Genomic DNA, 21,921 nt, shown 5'->3' on the forward strand with positions numbered 1-21,921 from the left:
CACTCTCCATGCAGTTATTCAGATTTTTCTTAGAACTCAGCAACAGGTTGACTTAAGGCTACTTCCATCACAAAACTGGACAGCAGGTCACCTGATCTCACAGCAGACACATTAGGAACAAGGTCTCTTTATAGGCACTTCTGAAGAAAGGAGAAAGCAGCTATTTGAAATCTTTCTACAGTGGCATCTGAATGCACTAACTTCAAGTTTGAGACATATCATACAAGCAAAGAGAAAAAACAGAGTGCTGTGTGGAGCCCATCCTCAGTGGCAGCAAAACAGGAAAATTTTGACTGCATCAAGGTATCCAATTTACTACTGTAAAAAGCCTTAATATAATTAGCTGTTCACAGAAAACTAACGTGCACTTTTGAATACCGAGTAAAACACACTCCCGAAGAAATTGATGAAGTTACAGTAATGAACAGAAACGGTTTCTTTTCTTTTTAAGTAATACTTACATTAATAAGGGTGATTTGGCTGCAAGTAAGAGGTGTTTTGGCAAGAAGTATCCTATAAAATGTAAATGAACCATGCAGAGTTCTCAAAGACAGATGATTTATTCCTTAAAAGGATTATGACTAGTGACAAGTAATATCAACTGATATGCCATTCTAGTCTACACACTAATGTATAGTTTAGAAATGCAAACATTCTTTGGGACTCAAGTGATGTGACAGAAGCAGCTCAGTTTGAGGGAAAAGGAATTCAAGATACCAAAACTACTTTTTTTCAACAAAAAGCTTAAGACCCCTAAACTAACATAATTTTAATCAACTTTAAAAGTGAAATGTTCAAGTTCTAACTTACTGCAGGTTAGCATAGTAAAAGAGTATTTCCTATAACTTTAACAGGAGACATTAAACCTTTTTGCCATTCTTTTTAGAAAGGCATGCCTAATACCTACAGTGATCATCAGCCAGTAGTCAATGGATTAGATCTAGTGAAGTGAGGTGAGCAGACAACTTGACTCCTCGACACAAGAACAGTATAGACTACCTTTTGAAAAGTGCAGAGGTTCTGTGGACAGAAATTCCCTTGGAATATCACAATAGTAGTAAGATAGCCTATATCTTCTGCCATTTCAGGTCACTAAAATGACTGGTTTTATTCAGTATCTGTGTAGAAAGTTGCACCTTTACATATGAAGCCAGAAAAAGTGCTTACCTGATTTCTTCTGTTGTGTAACGGTACATTCAGAGCATTGTATTGATTAGATCCTACAGGACAAAAATTGAGTTACATGCACTTATTAAATCATGTTTTTTAAAAGAGACACTTATTGGTAAATAGTGGAGTTTGGTTGTTTTTTAATACAAAATTTCATTGCAGTAATAATACAGCTCATGTAAGTAATATTAACTAAAAGGACACAAAGAATTGGCTTCAATAAAGCAGGCCTAAACATCCTCACTTAAGAACTGTTACTGTGACTAGGTGGAGAGAAAGCACTTCCATACTTGCCTCAGCTTGTAAATCAAATTTAACCACCTGAACACCCTGAATTTGATAGGTAAGAGCAGAATCCTCTAGCCCAAAAGAATAGTATTCATCACGAAAAAGAGTGAAAGTCTTTAAAAAAAACCCTTAAAGAATTCAAGATTAACTTCACATTTCAATTACATTCCAGGGACTGTCAAATAAGATGAATGCATTTTTTAATAGTTTGCATGTTTAAAAAAAGCTCCTGTAGGTACTTGATTTGTTGATGATTTAGAATAAGATGTACTCTCCACATATTTCAGCATTCTGTTCCAGTTACAGAGCAACTCGAATTATTTAATTACAAGCAGGCACAATTTTTAAAAAGGTAGAGGGATATTTGTACCTAGAGAACAGCTTAGAAAGTCTTATAGATTTAAAACGGATCACATCCATCCTCAATTAAATGGACTAATAACCACTTTAGTTTAAAATTTGCACACAAAGGAAATTTCCAGCTTCTTACTCCTTTTGTATCATTCACATTTAGCAATTAATACATGGGAAGAGGTAGTTGTATTCAGAACAAAAAACTGTCCAAAATTACCAAATCTTACTCATAAATAAATCCTTCAGAAAACTTTATCTTTCTATTCTCAAAATCACGCTTAGCAGTCAACAAGTCATTTGATTGCTACTGAAACTGAAGCCAGCGGCTAGTTAACACTTAAAACCAACTACAGCACCTAGAGCAAGCCAGTTGGAATCCATAGCAGGCAAGCACTTCCTGACATTCTCTCATTCTTCTATCACTAAAGATCTGTCCACTATTTGCAGTTTCATACACAAGCAAAAACATTATGCTATGGCAGCTAAGTGAGCAGATAAGCAAATAAATTATTTGCATCAAATTTCTCACTATGATGATAACAAACTGTAAAAGAAAAAAAATCAGCGAAAGAAGCCAGAGAAGCAGAAATAGGCAGCAGATGCCAGGTAAAGTAATCTTTGTGAGAGGAAAGAAGTGAAAAGCGTATCAACTCAAGGCACCAACACCTAACCATAACATGCTGTGTGAGAGTCAACATTTCCTAAAGAGACGATGATCTCGTGTTTCTAAGCCAAGACTCACTGGATTGCCAACCCAGTGGAGAACTTGGAAGGCTTACCCCTGCAGCACCCTGCCATATCAGCTTTTAGAGAACCTAAGGCTATTTGAAGCATTGTCATGAAGTTTTAAACTGAATGAAAAATGCAAAAGCTACCAATCACACCTACCAGAAATTCAACAGCCTGTTTTCACTTCTCTGCTCCTTCTCCACTACTTTCAGCTTTTTCACTATTCTAGGTCCTCCTAGCCTCACTGCCAGAAGAGTACGGACTGGTGCTTGCCCAAGTACAACCTCATGTTCAAGCTGTTTACAAAAGCACCCAGTACATGGCACTGATCGGGCACATACTGACCAATTCTTGTACCAAAGCAATGCAAAGGCTGAGCACTCCTAACTTCACGGTATCCTCTGCACTTCAGTTTATCTAGTAGCAGCTGGAAAGGAACAGGAAAGGAGGTTGCTTCTGGTAACAGTCCCAAAATTCAAAGGGTTTTTTTCCCTGCAAAAATGAACATGAGTCTGAGAAAAGCCATGGATAAGAGCTAGTCTGGATGTTCTCTGATCAGACCTGCGACACTCTGACAGACTCTCCACTAATACCAAGTGTAGACCACTACTGATAAAATGCCTCATTAAGCCAACATCTCTGCAGTCACTAGTTTACCCCCTTATCAAGAGTTTATCCCTCCAACTCTTAAATATACCCTGCCAAAAATAATACCCCTCAAGATGAGTAAAGTAGTCTTTGTGGAGAAACCAGTAAATTGACAGTGTTCCTTCATCTTTTACAATATTCTGCCAACACCAAGCAAGACAAGTGGCAAGTTACTCAAAAGCCTTCAAAAGTTTTAGTTTCCATTAGATATATTAAAAAAAAAAAATCAAACCTCAATATTTTAAGATTACTAAACAAGATTATGATGTGTATTATGAATAGTTATTACAGTTACCTCGAAGTGTCTGTTGAGATGTCCAACGTTTCTTACAGCTAATACATTTTAATTCATAAGGAATACTTCCTCCAGATGGATACCCAAAATTAAACACAAAACCCAGACCAGGGCAATACGTACTTGTGTCATTGAAAGGTACTTTTTCATTGATTATGCACAGAGATTCTTCCAGTCTACTGCCCAAAGCTGCTTGAAGATTCTTTAACTGTTGCTGGCTAAATAACAAAAAGACAAACAAAAAACCACACACACACACATAGTAAACCTTTAAAATTTTATCTGTATCACCAACACCACAGCTCACCATAAGCATCCCTTGAGTGTACAGGTATTTGTCTCTTTCTAGAAGTTAGACTGAAGAAAGACAGTAGGAATCATTTTTCCCCCTTTATGTCATATTTGATACATGACATTGTATTTTAATCCCTAACAAAAGCAGTGAAAGATGCAATAAATTGTTGTAAATCCTAAGTTCCATTCTCGAGAAGCTCAACTTACTTCAGAGTTAATCTTTACATTATTCTCCAATTCTGCAATTATTGTATAAGCTATATGAAGGTATTCTTTTCTACTGGAATTTGAATGGCAATACAAAAGGGCCTTTAAATTAGTTACTATATATCCGATGCAGTATTCCAATAGGCAAGTAGTGAGTTGTGGGTAATTCCGTTAACTGTCATATCACTATTAGAAATACCTCACAAGCTTTTCAAAGCCCCATATTTAAACACTGCTATGATATGGCCCACTCCCACAAGACTCGGCAATTATGTTTCTGATGCATTCTCAAGCAATTTTTCACTAGATCTGCTTCACTTGCATTTGATTCTGTATATAGATGTGAACATAAGTTCTTAAGATTACTAGTATTTTCAGTATAGATTCTTAAGATGAGCAGTAACAAATTCCAGCATTATATACATATGTCAACAAAGATTAACGCATATTGATTCAGACCAAATTCCACACCTTACCCAACTTAGGCCCCCAAATTCTTCACTGTTTTGCTTCCCATTTGACATCTAGAACTCCTGCACATATAGTGGAAGGTGGGGGGAAGGTGTCAAAGTGACAGGTTTTTTCCTTTTTTTACAAAAACATTTGACACATGGAAATTTATCAGGACTAACAAGGAAAAAGAATCCAAAATAGACAAGCAAGGTATGAAGAAACTAGCCAATAAGTAGCTCACACACATTAACAAATATTTCTCTTGAAGAGCAGCTCCAAAATTGCACAGAAACTGTACAACATGGACTGCAGTAGCACTGGGCATGATAGAAACTAAACTCAAAGACAAACTGCAAAAGTATGGATGTTTTCTTTTTGTACTATAAAGGAATGGCAAACAAGTAGTTTGTTATGTTTTGGTTTACATCGTCCTTTAATTTTCAAGGCATGCTGGCTATCAAGTCATGCATCCCCTGGCTTTACTGAATAAAGCATGGGTGTCAGAGGCAAATGGATCCCTTCCCCTGAAAGGGTGGGGAAAAAAGAGTGGGGAAAAAAAGAGCAGTACTCTCAAAGACATCTTCTGTCATGTGTTCATTAGATACTGATTTCAGTGTTTAAAATACTTAAGTGTCATACTTTATTATTTTCAAAAAGCCTCCCTTCTTAAATGGTAGGGACAATTTCATACAATGACATTAATTACTCAGTCATCACAGAATACAACAGACAAGCTCTGAACTGAATAGCAGCAGATTAAGACTACACTGTTTTTCAAACACAACAAAAAAAGCAAATGGCAGCAAAACACAGCTTTCATCCTCTTTTGCAAGTCATCCCTAGAGGAGAGTTATTGGAATTCAAGTATCTTTGCATCTATCAAAATAATTAAAATATATACTGCAAGGTTACCATTTGAAAGAAGGAACTCTACATCTGATCATTCACTATGCATTTTATCCATTACATTAAAGATCTATAAAAGGCACCTTAATAGCGAACTTCAGAGAAGTGCACCCTAATTTGATTTGGCCCACAGTCCTCAAATTATGCCAATTTTCTACAACTTGTCTTCAAGACAATGAAGGTATTACAAAACTAACAATACAATCCTTTAACAAAAACTTTCAAATATTCTAGCTGAGCACATTACACCTGAAGCAAAAGTGATTGTTCAAGAAGCTTTTGGGGTGGAGGGGGATCTTCGAAACTCTTTTCAGTCAGTTGTCTCAGCATACCTACCCAAGCTTTGTTTTTAGAAGCAGTTTGTAAAGGCTTGCATGTCTTTGTTTCATACAAGTTCAGTAGTTTCTTTACTTTTTTATAGCATTCCATTACAAATAAATTCTTCAAGCTTTCATCAACTTCACAGCTACTTAAAATAGCTTGGCAACAAAACTGGTCTTACTGAAAGCTGAATCTGTGGAATTAATTGTCTAGTTACATACTCAGCAGAAGAAACAGGGGGCTGACCTGCACAGTCTTGATGTTAATGTGCTGTTGCCCAATATTTTAAGTTTTATCAAAGTCGGGGGTGGGAGGGTGGGGGTATGTGTGTGTGTGTCTTTTTTTTAAAGTATGATTCTCTAAAAATAATCTGGTTAATCTTTTACAGCAGTTAGTTCTTTAAATCAATTTTTCATTATATTAAATAAAAACACTTACCATTCTTCGGTTCGAAGCCTACAGTCCTTAGCTTCTCTTTCTAGTGTCTGAGACTTGATCTTTATGCAAGAAGATAATCTCACAATGTAAGTACTGACACAGCAAGACATTTCATTTCAAAACTTTTCAAACTTGCAAGTAAGAGAAAACTCCTTACTTCTAATTTGGCTTTATCATTCTGCAGCTTTTCTATGGTATCCATGTATTTCCTCGTTAAACTGTCCACCACAGCTTGATGCTGGGCAGCATCAGTTTCCAAAACCTCAAGTCTAGTTCTCAGCTCCGTTTCCAAACGTTTGTGCTGCTCATCTGCTTCAAAGAACTAAAAGAAGAAAAGCAGAGCTCATATGAAAGCTTCATTTTACTATGGAATCTAGTCCTATGAGTTACACCAATTTAATTAGCCAGTCCACGTTAATAACAAGTACTAGTTCTCAGACAAATAGAAATTTTATGATGACATTTACAGAGAAAAAGATTCAGGAACGAGTACTTTGTGTTTATTAAAGTTTGGTAGTACCAAGCATTCCTTAAATATATTTCTGATTAATAGTACACACCTGAAAAATTAAACTTGAGCCATAAGGTTTTTCAAGTTTTCTAAACCAAAGTGAAATGCATTCCATTTGGGTAAAGTAATTCCTGAGTTCATCATGGCAACTTGCAGAATTTTAAGGCAATTCTGAAACAGTTAGTGAACTAAAAAGAAGTTTCCACCCAGTACCAACTATACGGCTATTTTCAGTAGAGTAGCTAAGTGTCACCAAAAGTTAAAAATCTAAATGAGAAAACACGTATTACATGAGTTATTCCACATACTGTCTTAATCTGAAGTAGAAATTTTTTCTCATTTGCCCAGTAAACATCTTCATAATCAAGCTATCCGATCTAATCTACTGTTTCGCATACAACTAAGCCTTCAAACTCACTAGTTTTTCAGATGGTATTTTATTTTCTCTATCTTTGTGTGACCAGTTTTCTGAACTAAAAAGAAAGGATAAAAAGAATTTCACTCACGAGTATATGTAGTCGTTCATTCTCTTCTATCTTCTTCTGAAGATCTTCATTGAAAACACTTTTCTGCTCTTGACTCAACTGAGATGAGGATTCTGCACTTTTCTAAAAGAAAGAAAATGCATTCATTACCTCCAAGCCTCTGGAGGTATCCCAAAGCCCATCCCCAAGTATATGAAAACACCTCCCATCACTAATTCTCAATAGAGGCACACGAGTACGTACCTTACTTACATTGCCTAATATATCGATAGGTACACATATTGCACACAGCATGAACCTAAAAGCAGCACTTTTTCCTTCACATTGTTGTTGCTGTATAACAGTAGAATGCTAACTCGATAAGGACTCGGGAAAGCCTCTACTCAGGCATCACATTCACACACACACCAAATTGCTTGTATGGGCAGGAGCCCATTCGACATCATTTGAATCTTGCATGATTCCATACAGTCAGTGATATGAAACCCTACACAGGTGGGCTTATTTGGTTTGGTAGCTACATGTAAGGCGCACCTGCCCCCACCAAGTGTCCAGGTGTAAGCTGGTCTGGTCTCAGCAGGCACCAGGAATAATCACTGAAAGTGCACTATCCCATGGCAGGCTGTAGCACAAGGTAGCACTGGAAAACACAGGGTCTTCACTGTCCACCAGCTACCCTTAGAATATAGACATCTCTCTGCCAACTGTTTCCTCATTTTTCACCCATTTTGTTCAAAAGACTCAGGGACCACCAGTGAATCCCACACTGCTTCTCTGCTCTACCACACTGCTAAACAAAGGTAGTACCATCACCAAAAAAAATGAAGACTGTTATACAGTCATATGTTCTCCTCCTTCTAAAAGGATTGCAGTCTGACACAGATCATCTATCCGAATTTTAATCTAAATAGTCTTAGATGTGATTTACACAGTGTCCCAATGGTAAGTATCTGAAGTAAGGGTGACACGGAACTTAGTGGAGGGGTGTTCAATACAATGTACGTACTCAGTGAGGCCCTATAGATAAAACTAAAGGGAACATACTTAAAAGGTAGTACAAACACTTCTTAAAAAAAGAAAAAAACAACAAAAAACCCAAGAAATACAGAACTGTGCATTCTTACAGCTGAACAGGAAAGAAAGTCAGTGGCAATGGTTTGCAAAGCTACTCAAGCCAGGCTGAGGTCCTTCAAAATTTGGAAACATGTCTAGTGCAGCAGTAAGTTATATAACATGAAATAAAAGAACAGAAGTGTCAAACTGCATTTTGAAGAATGATCTACTATGGTGCATGAATAATGTAAGTCAGAGGTACTATGCTGCCAAGGAACTGGATAGCAGAAAAAAATAAATGCAAAAGAGTTTAGGGAAAAAGTAGGGAAGATTATCATATTACTATCAGTTGAATGATTTCTTTAATGTCAGTCTTGATAGCTACAGCATTTTGGGAGCTAATAAAAAAGAAAAGATGTCAGTAATTAAGAGGCGTTTCCTCATAAAAGGAAGGTAGCAAAGGATGCTTGAGAATTATTTAAGTCCAGACACACCACCCCTGGCATTCTGATGTTACCTACAGAAGACATGGCTGATCTTAGACAGAACATGATATAACCAGGTTTAATCAGCAAGCATTTTGGCAGAGAAACATTGCAGTACTGAAATTATTCTGTAATTTTGAAAAAACATACGGAATACTAGCTAAAAATTTAGATTTCAGAGGATTTGACAAGAGTCACAGAAGAGACAACTAGAAAAGCTACAATCATAGGCTGAAGAGTTAACTATCCACATCAAAATTACAAAGCAAGGAGGTGGGGATAGGAAATGAGGGGTGATCAGTTTCCTTCAGAGTAGTTGATTAATCACAGAGCTCCAAGATCTTTCCCAGCTGTTTGAACACTTAATAAATATCTGGAAAGGGAGATAGCAATTCAGTATCAGTTAGCTAATGCACTAGAATGAAAAGTGCAGAACTGCTTAGCACATAATATATGTATCAATACCTGCTTTGTGGGTATTTTCACTCACATCTGTTATAACACAAGTTCTGACAAAAACATTCAGCTCAACCCTTGACACAAAGCAACTACTGCTAGAAATCAGGATAAGACATTGACACGTAGGAGCAGACATCTGCTAAGCAAGTTTTTTGCCTTTAGCACATACCTTGTTCTTCTTGCCCCTAGCTTCACTTAATGCAAGTTCATCTTGAAGTAACTCCACCCGCTTGGCAAGCTGCTGATTTCGAAAGGTCAAGCTGTCCATTTCTTGTTGCAGTTTTCTCAGTGATTGATCCTTCATCTTCAGTTGCTCCTGAATGACCAAAAAGTTTAATTTTAAAACTTTCACACCTACTCTCACACATGCTTTCAACAAGAAGCATCACATTAAAAAACTAACACATTAAAAAATTGCTTTCTTCACTATTTGAACACTGAAGAGGCAAAAAGTATTGCTTTTAAACTTAAAACCAGATTTCACTTCCTTGAGCTGCCCACAGATGACACTCCAAGTAGGTACTTTATTCTACAACTTAATCACCAAGAAGCAACCTTCCACTTTTACAAAGTCAGCACCTACAGAGAACAATGAAAACTAGTTGCAGAACAGAAATTCTTTTACTAAATCAAGTTCCTCCTTTATTCTTTTAATCACAATACTTTGAGTAAAAAGTATTCCCGTTTACACATCTTGTCACAGCTTAATACATCTGACACGAGCAGTTTTTAGATTACCTTCAGAGAGGCAGAGTTTGCTTGCTCATCTACAACCCCTTTTTTCAGTACTTGGTTCTGAGCTCGAAGCTGAAAAATAAGAGATGCCAATAACTATGCAAGACAAAGGAATAAATAAAAGCCATTCATTACAATGTGCATAAAGCATCGTATTCTCTCATGAGAACACCAGATGTGCATGCTTTTTAAAGTATTCTGTTCAGGTAGACAGTAGTGGTATGAGGTTGAAAAAAGGATCTAATTCATATCCTGAATTGCCAAGAAACAAGAAGTTAACTTTACCATCTTGAATATTTTGGTCAAATAGAACATAATTCTTACTCAGTAAGTACCTTGGAAAATTAGTTACTTAAATATAGTTAAGGTTTGAAGAACAGTGAACAAATATGGAAAAGCTGCAACTTCTTCCTTGACTAATCAAGTTCTTGCTCATATTCAGTACTATTTCTGCCTCTCCCCGCTTCTCCCCAAAACTGTTCATGACGGGTTCTGGAACATAAGCAGGGTTCATAATAAAGTCAAAACCTGTATTGATTCAAGAAGAGCTCAACTATACTCTAATGCGAAAATACTTATTACTGGTAGCAGCAGGTGACCCAGAGAGAACAACCTGACAAACACTTCAGAAAAATGCATAAACAGCATAGAAGAAAAAGTCCTCCGAGACTTACTTATATCGTTCACAAATCTGAGCTAAGAATCACTGCGGTGAAAAGTGATACTCAAGAAATCTATTGCCCCGTCACTTCACAGAGTACCTCTACCCTGCAGCAATGAGGATACTGAGAGTTCCATCTTCCCATTCCTTGATAATTGCTTGAATCCTGGTTTCTTCAATGGCAGTTTGTATTCATTTGACATGTCTGAGTCCAGCTGTTGCAGATATAAATTAAAAGGGTTTGTATAGTGTTTGGGAATACCTCTGGCAGATGCATAAAAGGCAAGATTCAATGTAAAACAGCAATGGCTAATCTTTTCAGTCTGATGACTGAATATATTTGGAAGGTCAGAAGTCAGCTGACATTGCTAAGCACAGGCTTTTGCCCTGCAGTATTCCCACTGTGCTGTTCAGGCATCACAAAGGCAAGAGAAGAAAACTGCAAGAGCATCACAGAAAGACTTCCAAGCACAGGGTTTCCCTAGCAAGAAAAAGCAGTGCAGTAGTTTTCTATGCCTTTTTTCTGCCACAGCTACTAATGCAGGAACATGTCAGGTGCAGTGAATAAACTAGCTCAATCATGCTGCATTGAGATACCCAAGCTGAAGTGTGATCCACCAAAGGCTGTGACAAGTTGAAAGAGCTTTTTGACTACTACTTCCATCCGGGTTGTGTGAGAGAGCCAGAAGCTGCAGCTCAAGGCAAAGAAGAGACTCTGAAAATACACATCCTTCTTCTGGACTGCTGTGTGAACTGAGAGGGAAAGCAATTCTTTGGCAGGTACTTCCCTTGGCACTCCTTGAGTATATCAAGCTCTTGTCTACCTCTCCCCTTAGCTTCCACAACATGATTAAGTGAACAGGCAAATAGCTTCCCAGTCTACTCTCCATTTCCACCTGCACACAATAAACAGCCAGTTGAAAAACTGACCATTTGCACAAAACGAATAGTTCCTGCAAAGGGGATCCCACAATGCCCTGGAATTGTTGCACAAGAAGTGGGAAGAGACTAAAAAGTAGTTCCCATAAAGAACCCATGAAACATCACAGGCTGAAAGTTGCAAGATGAAGTTCAAAGAAAGCTTTTGGACACCATGATACTAAAAGAAAGAGGATCCAGCAGCTGGAACTTTCAGAAGCTATAGTCAAAAGTCCACATTTCAAAGCTTCATTTGGGAATCAAGCAGCAAAATCCCTCAATTAATTTGTCCCGAACCATTTTTAATCTCCAAGTTACAGCAGAGCCACTGTAGAAAGCAACAAGAAATATGAACTCTGATCTACAAAGCCCCAAAGTGAATTCAGTTTTCTTAAAATGATTTTGTGGAAGCATTAAAAAAAAGTATCTCTGAACAATTTAGATTCTGTATAGGGTTTTTTTATAGCAGTTCCAAGTCGAATAGTATTTAAAGAAAACATCGTTCTGTAACATAGGGAAAGGTGTCAAATACAGTCAAGTGCTGTGTGCCAAACACTCTGATGCTGGGCTACACAAAACCAAAGTGCTGGCTTTCTTTCCCAAGGCCATTGAAGAACTATGCCATTCAAGACCAACGGTGTCCTCTTCCTTTTAGTGAAGAAACAAGAATGAAGAGTTCTATATTAAGCAAGGCTCCACCATTTAAGAAATCATCTCGAGCATCTTGGAAAGGCATTCTCTGCTATGGGCCAGAAGTCTTTGCAAATACTCTGTTAAGCAGCACCAGAAACAGGAGGCAGAGTCACCTAGGGCAGCTGCAGAAGAATGGGAACAGACATGAGGCAAGTGTGGAATCAAGTGCCCTCACTTCCAAGACACTGCAACACAACTGCAAGCACTACTAACACCACTGAACTCCCACATCCACCAGCCAAAGCAAACTCAAGAGTCCATGGGTAATACACAGGACCAAGACCTCAACAAATGTTCACACCCAAGAAGATAAGTAAGCCTTATGCCTGACTGGGAAATAGAAACGCAAGGGAAAGCGCTGCTAGTTTCACTTCCCTGGCGTGGCTGAACCCATTAGTTGTCCCACTAGATCCTTTGCAGACAGGGCCACTTTGTCCCTCACACCAGCTTGCCCAGCCGGCACTGGGCAATACTGTAATTCCCTCGGCACCTGCAAACTCACACCTCCCGAAGCTTGCCTTCACCTCCTCCTCAAGGAAAAGCGACCTTCGAGCCCCAAACACCTCACGCCGCCACAAAAATCAGCGTTTCAGTCCTGACCAGCCCCTCCCCCGGCTCCGGCTGGAGCACAGCGCCGAAGGCAGCCAAGCCGGGCGGGAGAGAGCTCACGGCCCCACCGCCCCACGGTGGCACCGGGGCAGAGCAGGCTCAGCGAAGGCACGGGCAGCCCCGCGGGCCGATCGGGGAAGGCCCCCTCCCCTCAGAGAGGCGGCCGTGAGGCGGGTAACGCGCAGGGAGCGGCCGGCGGGAGGGGAGGCACCGGCCGCTCACGGAGCGTCGGGGACGGGCTCTGGCGCCTGATACCTTGGAGTACTCCTGAGCCAGCTTCTGGTATTTCCCCTGCAGCTCCGCGGCGGCCGCCATCTCCCCGCCGCCGCCGCCGGCCCCTCACGCCCGCGAAAGGGAAGACGCACTTCCGGGTTCGGGACGGCGGCGGCGCGGCGACGTCACCGCGCCACCCCCTCCACGTGCCGGGCGGCGGGGCGGGGGCGGAGCTTAAGTGGCCGGCGCCGCCATCTTGACCCAACATCCAAGATGGCGGCAGGGAGGAGGGCGGGGCCGTAAGGGAGGAGGTGGGGGGGGGGGGAAACGGGCCGGGCCACGTGACACCAGTGAGGCGCGCGTGGCCGCCTCTGTTGCCATAGTAACAGGCGGCGGCGGGGGCCCCGCGCGGCCTGGAGGCTACGGGGCCCCACCCCGCCCAAAAAGCACCGGCCGCGCCCGGCGGCAGCGGCGCCCGCCCGGCGGGGTCATGTCGGCGAATGGCGAAGGCGGGCCAGCGGCGGACGGTGCCCCGGCGCCGGCCCCTTCTCGGGCAGAGAGCCGGGGCCGGTCCCGCGTACTGCCCGCCCGAGGCAAGGCTGTCGCTAGGGGGAGCCCGGGGACTGCGGTGCCGGGATGCGCGGCGGCGGCCGCCGGGGCGGGGGGGAGCGGGTTACCGCAGGCCGCGGAGGCCCCGCCGGTCCCAGGCGCCGTCGGAGGGCGCGTTGTTTGAGGGGCTTGTTCCTCAGGCGGAGCCCGAGCTCGGGCTGCGTTGCCGGGGGAGAGGGGCAGGCGTGGGACCCGTGAAGGCGGCCTGCAGCGGAGAGCGTCGTGCGCGGCTCCTTGGGAGCGCGCTGCAGCGGTTGTCTTAACATAAAACGCGGAATACCCGCAGAAACTGAGGCAAACACATCTTCTGCAGGGCCGCAGGTGAAAACGTGAAACGAAAGGCAGATCAGTAATTTCTCACGGCTCGCCACAAGCGAGTGCCAGGGGTGGGATTAGTCGATGCCAGCGCTGGGTGCTTCCTACTCCTGCGTTCAACCTTCAGTATATCCTAATGAAGGGGAACGCGGGTAAATCGTCTGTTCCCTCAGTGCCGGCAGTTTCAGGGTCATTTTGAGTGTCTGCACGCTGTGGTTCCCCAGAGGGGATCCTTCTCTGCTGCCTCCAGCCTGCAGGTCCCTTTGTTTTAGAGCCTTCTTTCAGCTTCTCCACCATTCAGCCACCCTCCTTCAGAGATTGCTTAGACTGTGCTAATTATCTCCTATTTTCTTTTTCTTTATCCTCAGATTTACCAAACATTTAAATGCGTATCATCAGCACTCTTTAAGCAGAATCTGAAGACATCATAATAGGTGTATTTGGTCCTGCCAGATATCCAGCCAATGCAGGATTTTCTTTCTGAAAATTACTAGAAACAGATGTGTAAGGAAAAGAATAGCGAGGGAAAAAATGTGATGATACTTCACCAGTATATGCTGAGCATCTGGTGATTTGCAGGTTAAGGGCTTCCTGGTCTAGGATAGAGATGTAACAGCAAATTATTATTTTTGTTCAGTTTCCATGGTATCATTTTTTTCCACTTGATTTCAGCATGGTGTCTTCATGGCCTCTCCTCAGTAGTGAGTAGTGCTAGAGATGCTAAATCATCATTTTCTTACCTCCTTTTCTCTTTGTTTCCCTTAAGTAAGCATAGATAGCGGGTGCCTGTAATAGAAGCTAATCCTTTTCCGTAGTCTTGAGGCTTTGGTGGTGCGTGCTATTCTTTTGCTTAGCACAGTAGTGGAGTTGGCAAGCACTAAATATGATATGGTGGCCAGATTAGTAAATATGTTTGTATCTCCACAGGAAGTCTTAATGTTGGAGGACATGTCGCTGATCCATATTGCCAAGAACAGCGACTGCACATTTTTAGGAAGTCTAAAAGGGGAAAAAAGCAAAACACATATTGTCACTATTCATCCAAATGATCTTGCTGCTCTTCTGCGTGACCAGAAGAGCTTAAATAGTAGTACTTGAATAAGAAATAAGGAAGCTGTAGTTTTTAGCATTAGAGCCATGCTAGACAACTACTTCCACTCCATTTTGTATTCCTTACAGAAGTTCTTAACGAAGTAAAGAGAGTTTGCAAATGCTGTTCAGCACATCAGGGTTAACAGCAACATGGTATGTCCTCACATGTCAGTGCAGTAAATTTTATACTGGGAAATTGTTAAAAGCATTTACAATTGATTCTAAGCCTCCATTTTTAGGTTTCCATTTTCTAGGATATGTCTTTCATGAAATGTTAGATTTAAATGCTTTGAACATACTTTGCAAAACACAGAACTCCCGGTTTGCGCTGCATTCAAAGATGCTTTTGTGATAAAATTTTCTTCTTGTATCTGGTGCAGTGAATGCTGGCAGAGAGGTTTCACAGCTGAAAGCAGGGAAAGGGAGCTGAGGGAATTACAGTGCCTAGTTGTAGCAGAATGAATTGCTTTCCCACTGACAACAACAGTGTTTCTGACTGGGCAGCTAGCATTCAGGGTGGAGGAACACAGGATTTATTTGCCTGCATCCATCCAGAATGGCAAGATCCAAATGTACATTTTATAGGGCATTTATCATGAGAGGTAATGCCAGTTTCTTAAAACACAAGGGGACGGAGTGAATCAAAAGATGGGTGCTTTTACTGCTTAAAGGCTGTAAGGCTGAGAGCTGACTGCACGATTTTTAGGCTCATCAGAACAGCTCTACTTCAGTGTATTTTAAGCATCAGGCCAGCCTCTTAAAGTGGTCCTGTCTTTTACCCAGTTTCTCATGGATCTTGGAGTCCCTATAATGTTAGGAACGTATAATGTTGTAATTTATCGCCATTCCATGGTGGTACTTGGTGAACAGCTTGAGTCAAAGTTCCCCAAATATACAGGTAACAAAAGTTATGTGGCTTGGGTTTTGTTTTGGTGGGTTTTTTTTTTACTTTTTCATAGGAAATTCTCAGATTCATCCTTTTGATTTGTCATTGCAGCCACAGTGCTACTTCCCCTACTTTCAGCTGTGAAAAAATGTCTTTATTGTGCTGTTTCCTCGCAAGCACTTTCTTAACACTCCTCTCTCCCTAGAGAGCAAGGTTGTCCAACCACTGCACCGGAGAGACGCACAATGCGTGTTGCTGCAGCATGGTGTCGTAATGCTTCCTTGTCAGTGACTCAGTGTGTAATTGCAAAGGACTGATCCTGTCATTGGGCGTTCAGAGCGAGAGAGGTCAAGTGAGTGGAATGCCAAGCAGCGTGGGGTGGTTGCCACAGGACCCCCAAAAATACTACCTTCTGCAAATCCACCCACATGAACATAAGTACACGTTACGGCAGCAGAACTTAATGCAAGCTAAAACATGACGTGTTGAGCAACGAAATCCCCTACAAGGGTCACAGCATTTTTGCTTGTCTTGTTGGCTTTCATGGGGGAGAATGGAGAGCAAAGGATACACAGTGGAACAGAGGCTATCCTTTTCTGATGTCTGTGCTCAGCAGCTAGTATAATGGGTGTTGAATTTTAGATGCTGTCTCAAGGCAAATAATTTATTTAAGAATTACAGCGATTGTTTCCATATGTTCTATTTTCAAGAGAACGTTTATCCTCCCTTCTCTGCTCAAACAGTGCCTTCCCCTCTGTCCAATTAGTCAGAACTTGTACTCACATACCCTGTGAATAGGTGCAGGTAGAGAAATAAACAAAGAATATATTTTGAATCATCCAGGATGTTTTCTGTACTTTGGGAAAATAAAATTCATTGTCATCACTTATATGCTTACAAGTACTCACAACAAAAGGGTTTCTAAGATCCGGAAAAAATTCAAAAATGATTGGAAGGGAGCCATCTTCAGTCATCAGACTATCACAAGCAATGCATAAACCACATCCTCGGAAGCTGCAAACACCCTAAACTGGTGTTTTGTTTCTGTTATCTTAGCAACGGCAAGTATGAACAGCAGGATATGTGCTCACGATATGCGCTCGTTATTTCTCATGGTGACTCTGTAACAAACCGTTTGTTATATATAACCTTTCACCTCTTTCTAAATCTGATTGTTCTGATAAAACAAAAAAAAAGGCAAGTACTCAAAAAAAAAAAGTATATGCATGTACAGATATGCACTTCACAGAACAGTTTCTTTTAATTATTTCTAGTCTTCATTATCATATTTTCAGTGTTGCTGTAGCATTTAAAAATAGAAATGAAAACAAGCCTGTCTCTCGCGTCCCTTCCCAGCCCATAGGATAAATAGCTTGAGTCATCTATAGGGTGTGTGCATGGCCAGGGGAGTGGTGCCTTTGTGTAAAAAGAAATTGCTGAGAACAAGAAGATGGAAAAACTGAGCAGGCAGCTGCCTGTGATAATTCAGAGTTCACTCTGCAGCTCACGTTCCACTCGGGTAAAACACATACCAGCCCTTCGTGCAACAGCAGCAACTTCTGTATCTTCACAGCAAATCCTTACTGATACTTGCTCCATAAACCCACAGAACTTAGTAACAGCTGAAGAAGTTTTTGTTTCTTCCTTTTTTTTCAAATGCAGAATTCCCCCTCTTCCAGGAAAATGAAACCTCTTCCCTAGCTCTGCCGTCTTTTGTTGAAGGTCTGCACATCTTCTACAGCCTCATTTCCTGCTTTTCTTCTCTTCACGCTTGCAGGGGCCATAGCTGAGAAACGTTGGCCCAGCTAAGACTGCCTGCACTCAGATTCTACAGTCCTGCACGTTTGCTGGAGAAAGAAAAATAAAAGCAATGTACTTTAAAGCCCAAGAAACAAATTGTCCAATTTCATAGAGAAAGATAAAAGACTGAATTGAGAAGGAGCGTTATGAAGCTTGTACAGTGAGCCATAGATGCCCTTTCACATACACCAGTTGTGGACACAGACCTGCAAGCCTTTGAAAGAAGTCCCGATTCGCCCATGTGAACAACATCGACAACCAGGAGCTGTTACCTGCAGCAAAGATGGCATGGGTTTGTCTTAATTTTCTCAAATCTCCAGAGACAGACACATGAGAAGAGAAAGGACAGAGATCTGGAAGGTTTACCAGTAGTTTTGGAAACATTTGAATCAGAATTGTTCCTGTTAATGAAGATTTTTTTGAAATTATTTTTTATTTTTAAAAAGATTGTGGCACCTCCAAAAATAAATTGGACTTTTGGAATGAGCTAAAGCCAGGTCTTTCATGCATAAAGACTGTCATGGAAAAAGAAGAGGGATGGAGGAGACATGGGGCAGGGTTCATCACTTCCAGAGCAGGGGGAGAAGACACAACACACTATGTAGAAGGAGAATGCGATGAACAGTTGTTTGTACATCGCAAGCCCAGCGATGGGAAACGTGAACTTGAAGCAGTGGAAGGGGGGATGCCCCAGGAGAATCGAAAGGCAGCAGGGGAGTGTTACGATCAAATTGACTGCTGGAAAAAGTGCCTTGGCGGACACAGGTTTGTCTTTGCGAATTAGTATGAACTGGAAAGGAGAAACAGCGTGAGGAGCAACACAGTCTTGGGTTTGAATCCTAACAATGGGAGGAGGAAGAATCTTAGGGGGGGGTTACGAGGCTGAGATGAACTGTATTAGCAGTTTTAAAAAATGTGAACCATCTAATTTTTTGTTCCTTGTCTTTTACTACATTTTGGGGGGGGGTGGGGTGTGGTGCAGTTCTCAGTGTTTGTTTTTTTTTTTTTTTTATGGTTATGATACTGACCAGTAAAAGCAGCATTATTTCAGCTGCTTACCACATACCTTTAAGAAGCTAGCAGTGAACGTGAGTGCACTTACAGGGATGTGTGTAATAATTAATCAAAGAATGACACAGTCAGAAATATTTTTTTTTTTTTTTTTAAAATATGGGAGTAGGTTTCCAGGCCTCTACTCTTTAGAAAGAAATAAAATACAGAAAAATATCTACAAAAAAAAACCCCAACCTCTGCAGAACTTCAACATGATCTGTAAATATTCTATGTAATGATTTAAGAGTTAAAGTTTTCCAGGATTAAAAAAACCCTAAATATCAAAATGGCAGCAGCTTTTTTGGAATGGTTTTAGATAAGAAGACAAGCTGCTTAACCTAGAGGAAATTCATCTAGAAGTAAGAGGACACATAATATTACTAAAACTTGAAGTTTAATTGTTATTGCCAGCTACCCATCCACAGGCACTCATTCATTTGAAAACCAGCATTCCTTAGAAGGAAAGCGGGCGCAAGCCACTTGCGCAAGCCACCAAAGAAAGGAAGATTCACAGAATGACAATGCACTGTTTTCCACCTCTGATTGCATCCCCTATTTCTGTGTATAGATCAGCACTAAAATGAAATTTGGTATCAAGATCTACCCAGGGCGCTTACGCTTCTCTTCGTTATGAGCCACTATATATAAGTAAAACAGCAACACTACCAGGACCACGGTATTTGTGAAGGTGGGCACCAACAAGTAGGAATTAACAACCACATCGGAAATAATGAACCTTGACAGATCTAGGGTTAAATACTTTAAAATTAGATCCTGCTGAAAGCCGAATCTTGTCGCTTAGCAACGGCTGCATGGGATGCTGCTGTCACTCAGCGGATGCTTCTCTGGGGAGTTAACATTATGCTCACTGAAAATGGGTTATGATTGGGTCAAGGTGACATCATGCAGCACGGCAGCATCATTTTTTTAAGGTAGCATACAACACGATCACACTCGAGTTAATACCCAGATTTGTGTAACCGCTCAGAGATTTAAGGAAACATCTTGTCTTTTGAAATGGCTCAGCTCTGCCTACACCTTACCAGCCCCGCAGAAGGGCTCGCAGAGTCTGCGCGAAACAGCAGGTCATTTCAGCCAGCACACCGTAGTCAAACTCCACAGGTGGATTTTTAATCTTTTCAAATTACTCAGAGCCAAAAGAAAAGCAGAATGCCTGTAATTTGTGGAGGTCTGGCTGTGTATTCAGAGCATGCAAACCTCCACCAGCAGTTCTGAAAACATGCACAAAGCTTATGAGAGAGAATAAAATGTACCCTTACCGAAACTAACTGATAATTCAGTTTGCTGAGCTAATTTTAGCATCTAAAACAACTGGGAACCTACTGGATCTTAGTAAGAAACCAGGATACCAAGTTAATTAAATCAAAAGGAGCCTTTGAGGCATGAAATCTATTTTTAAAAGTGATGCTGTGTGAAGGTTGATAGAGGCACCTACAGAGATTTTTCTGAACACCTGCCTGCCAACTGCAAAGCACAGAAGCACATCAGCTTCTGAGGTTGGTGCGATAGGGACCAACCTGCATTTCTAGGCAGGAAAATACCCAAGTGCTTAACTGCTACCGCCATCTTTGGAATGGGTACAGAAATTAGGTATTCAGTCCAATCTAGTATGCTGCCCATTAGGGCTTGGAAAGTCAAGATACCGTGGAAATGTAGATTATGGCAACCAGCATAAAAGCAACACTCAGGTAGACATACCTAGTTTTAAGAAACTGGATGTCCTTCTCTGAACGCCGAAAGAGCACAGGCAAGTACTTGATTGAGGGTAGTCGTTCCAATGACTCAAATGAAGTGTGACAATGGCAGATGTTGCATCTCCTATTAAGACATGAGGCAAAGACACCTTTGATCTGTCCCTACTGTTTTAAACAAAAAACCCCAGCCCTGTAGATAACTGCAAAACGAGCTGAATGGCAACATGCATTGATGAAATACATATCATGGCTGAAAAATCTTGTCTCTCCTTTATTGCAATGGGCTGCACCAAAAAGGAGTTCCTGGTGAGCAGGAAGGCTACCAGGAGAGATCATGAAGACTCAGGATCAGAACAGATCTCATTAAATCATGTTCCAGGTCACGAACTACCAACTTTTTCTGCCGACTGGGGCCTCACTGTTTGATGGAGGAGAACAAAGACATGGACATATTAGTTGATAACAGGATTAGATGACTGTATGTGACTGGTCAAGGCCATGGCAAGCCTAGGACGTAGCAGGCAAGACTGGTGCTGCAAAGTCAGGGAAATATTAAGGCCAGGTTACAAAAAGCACCAGCACTCTAGAAGAGTGTCAGTAGCTCTTCTCACGCATGTGCCAGCATGTTGAATTCAGACTGGAACTGGTGTACAGAGAAGTGGTTAAGTGGAATGAAGATCATGTCTTCCAAACGGAAACCAAATAGTCTTGGTTTGTTTAATAAGTCAAGAGCCTAAGGAGGGAAATGATTGCTCTTGTACTGATGCAATAGGAAAATAAACACTGATGTTTAACGAAGAGCTGTTTAAACTAACACTGGCAGAGGGTAGTTAATAATCTTATGTTAGCTGTAAGCAGTTTATAACTGTAAGAGCAGGCAGCTTTCAGGAGAGCCTGCTGGGAAAAAAGGGAGAATAAGAAACCCAACTGATCCGAAGACTGAAAATTCAAGCAAAGGCAATATTGCTTTGCCATCTCAGGTGCAAGAACAACTCTCGTGGGTATAAACGGGGAAGAGAGTTTCTATGTCCAAATATGCTGGGAAAGTTCACAATAACATTGCTGGACTAATACTCCTATGCGATTACCTCTAAGCACACCAGATGTTCAGAGCTACATGTATTTACTCAGACTACTCAAACTAAGAACACTTACAGGTATCTGGAAGCTCAAGATCTGTGAAAGTATAACCCTATTGTGTGTCAAATTTAGAGAGCCAGTTTTTCAAAGTAAATCTAATCTATTAAGCATTTCCTCAACAAATGTCCTTAAAATACAGCTGGTATAAGTGGGTAATTGCTTCAGTTAATGCTTTATTTCGAGAGTTGTGGCTCCATACAGAGGGTAATTTCCAGCAAAATCGTAACAGAGGAAAACACTCTTGGGAAATTTAACAACGAACTTAAGGCTCTCTTAGCATAATATAGTGAATAACAATTAGAAAGATATCATTAACATATGATACATAGCTGTGATTTTGTCCAAACTAATTAGAGCAGTTGTTATCAGTAATATTAGGATGAACA

The 21,921-nt window shown here is 41.1% G+C and overlaps 1 protein-coding gene across 3 annotated transcripts in view; it reads right to left on the reverse strand.

The window, feature by feature from the left end:
* Positions 1-13,089, reverse strand: part of PPP1R21 (protein phosphatase 1 regulatory subunit 21) — a 32,935-nt gene extending 19,846 nt beyond the window's left edge. Inside the window, exons 1-9 of one of the 3 annotated variants that reach the window (XM_075042437.1) lie at positions 12,968-13,087; positions 10,506-10,707; positions 9,835-9,903; positions 9,266-9,412; positions 7,121-7,222; positions 6,261-6,425; positions 6,104-6,162; positions 3,608-3,702; positions 1,168-1,220 (exon numbers count right to left, since the gene is read on the reverse strand). In XM_075042437.1, coding sequence (XP_074898538.1) covers positions 1,168-1,220; positions 3,608-3,702; positions 6,104-6,162; positions 6,261-6,425; positions 7,121-7,222; positions 9,266-9,400 — 609 coding nt within the window. In that variant the 5' untranslated portion in view covers positions 9,401-9,412; positions 9,835-9,903; positions 10,506-10,707; positions 12,968-13,087. Of the gene's footprint in view, positions 1-1,167; positions 1,221-3,607; positions 3,703-6,103; positions 6,163-6,260; positions 6,426-7,120; positions 7,223-9,265; positions 9,413-9,834; positions 9,904-10,505; positions 10,708-12,967 lie in introns of all 3 variants that reach the window. The other 2 variants (XM_075042436.1, XM_075042435.1) reach the window with 2 other exon arrangements.
* Positions 13,090-21,921: the final 8,832 nt, after the last annotated feature.

Source organism: Buteo buteo, chromosome 12 (genome assembly GCF_964188355.1).
Source record: "Buteo buteo chromosome 12, bButBut1.hap1.1, whole genome shotgun sequence".
Classification (NCBI taxonomy): Eukaryota; Metazoa; Chordata; class Aves; order Accipitriformes; family Accipitridae; genus Buteo; species Buteo buteo.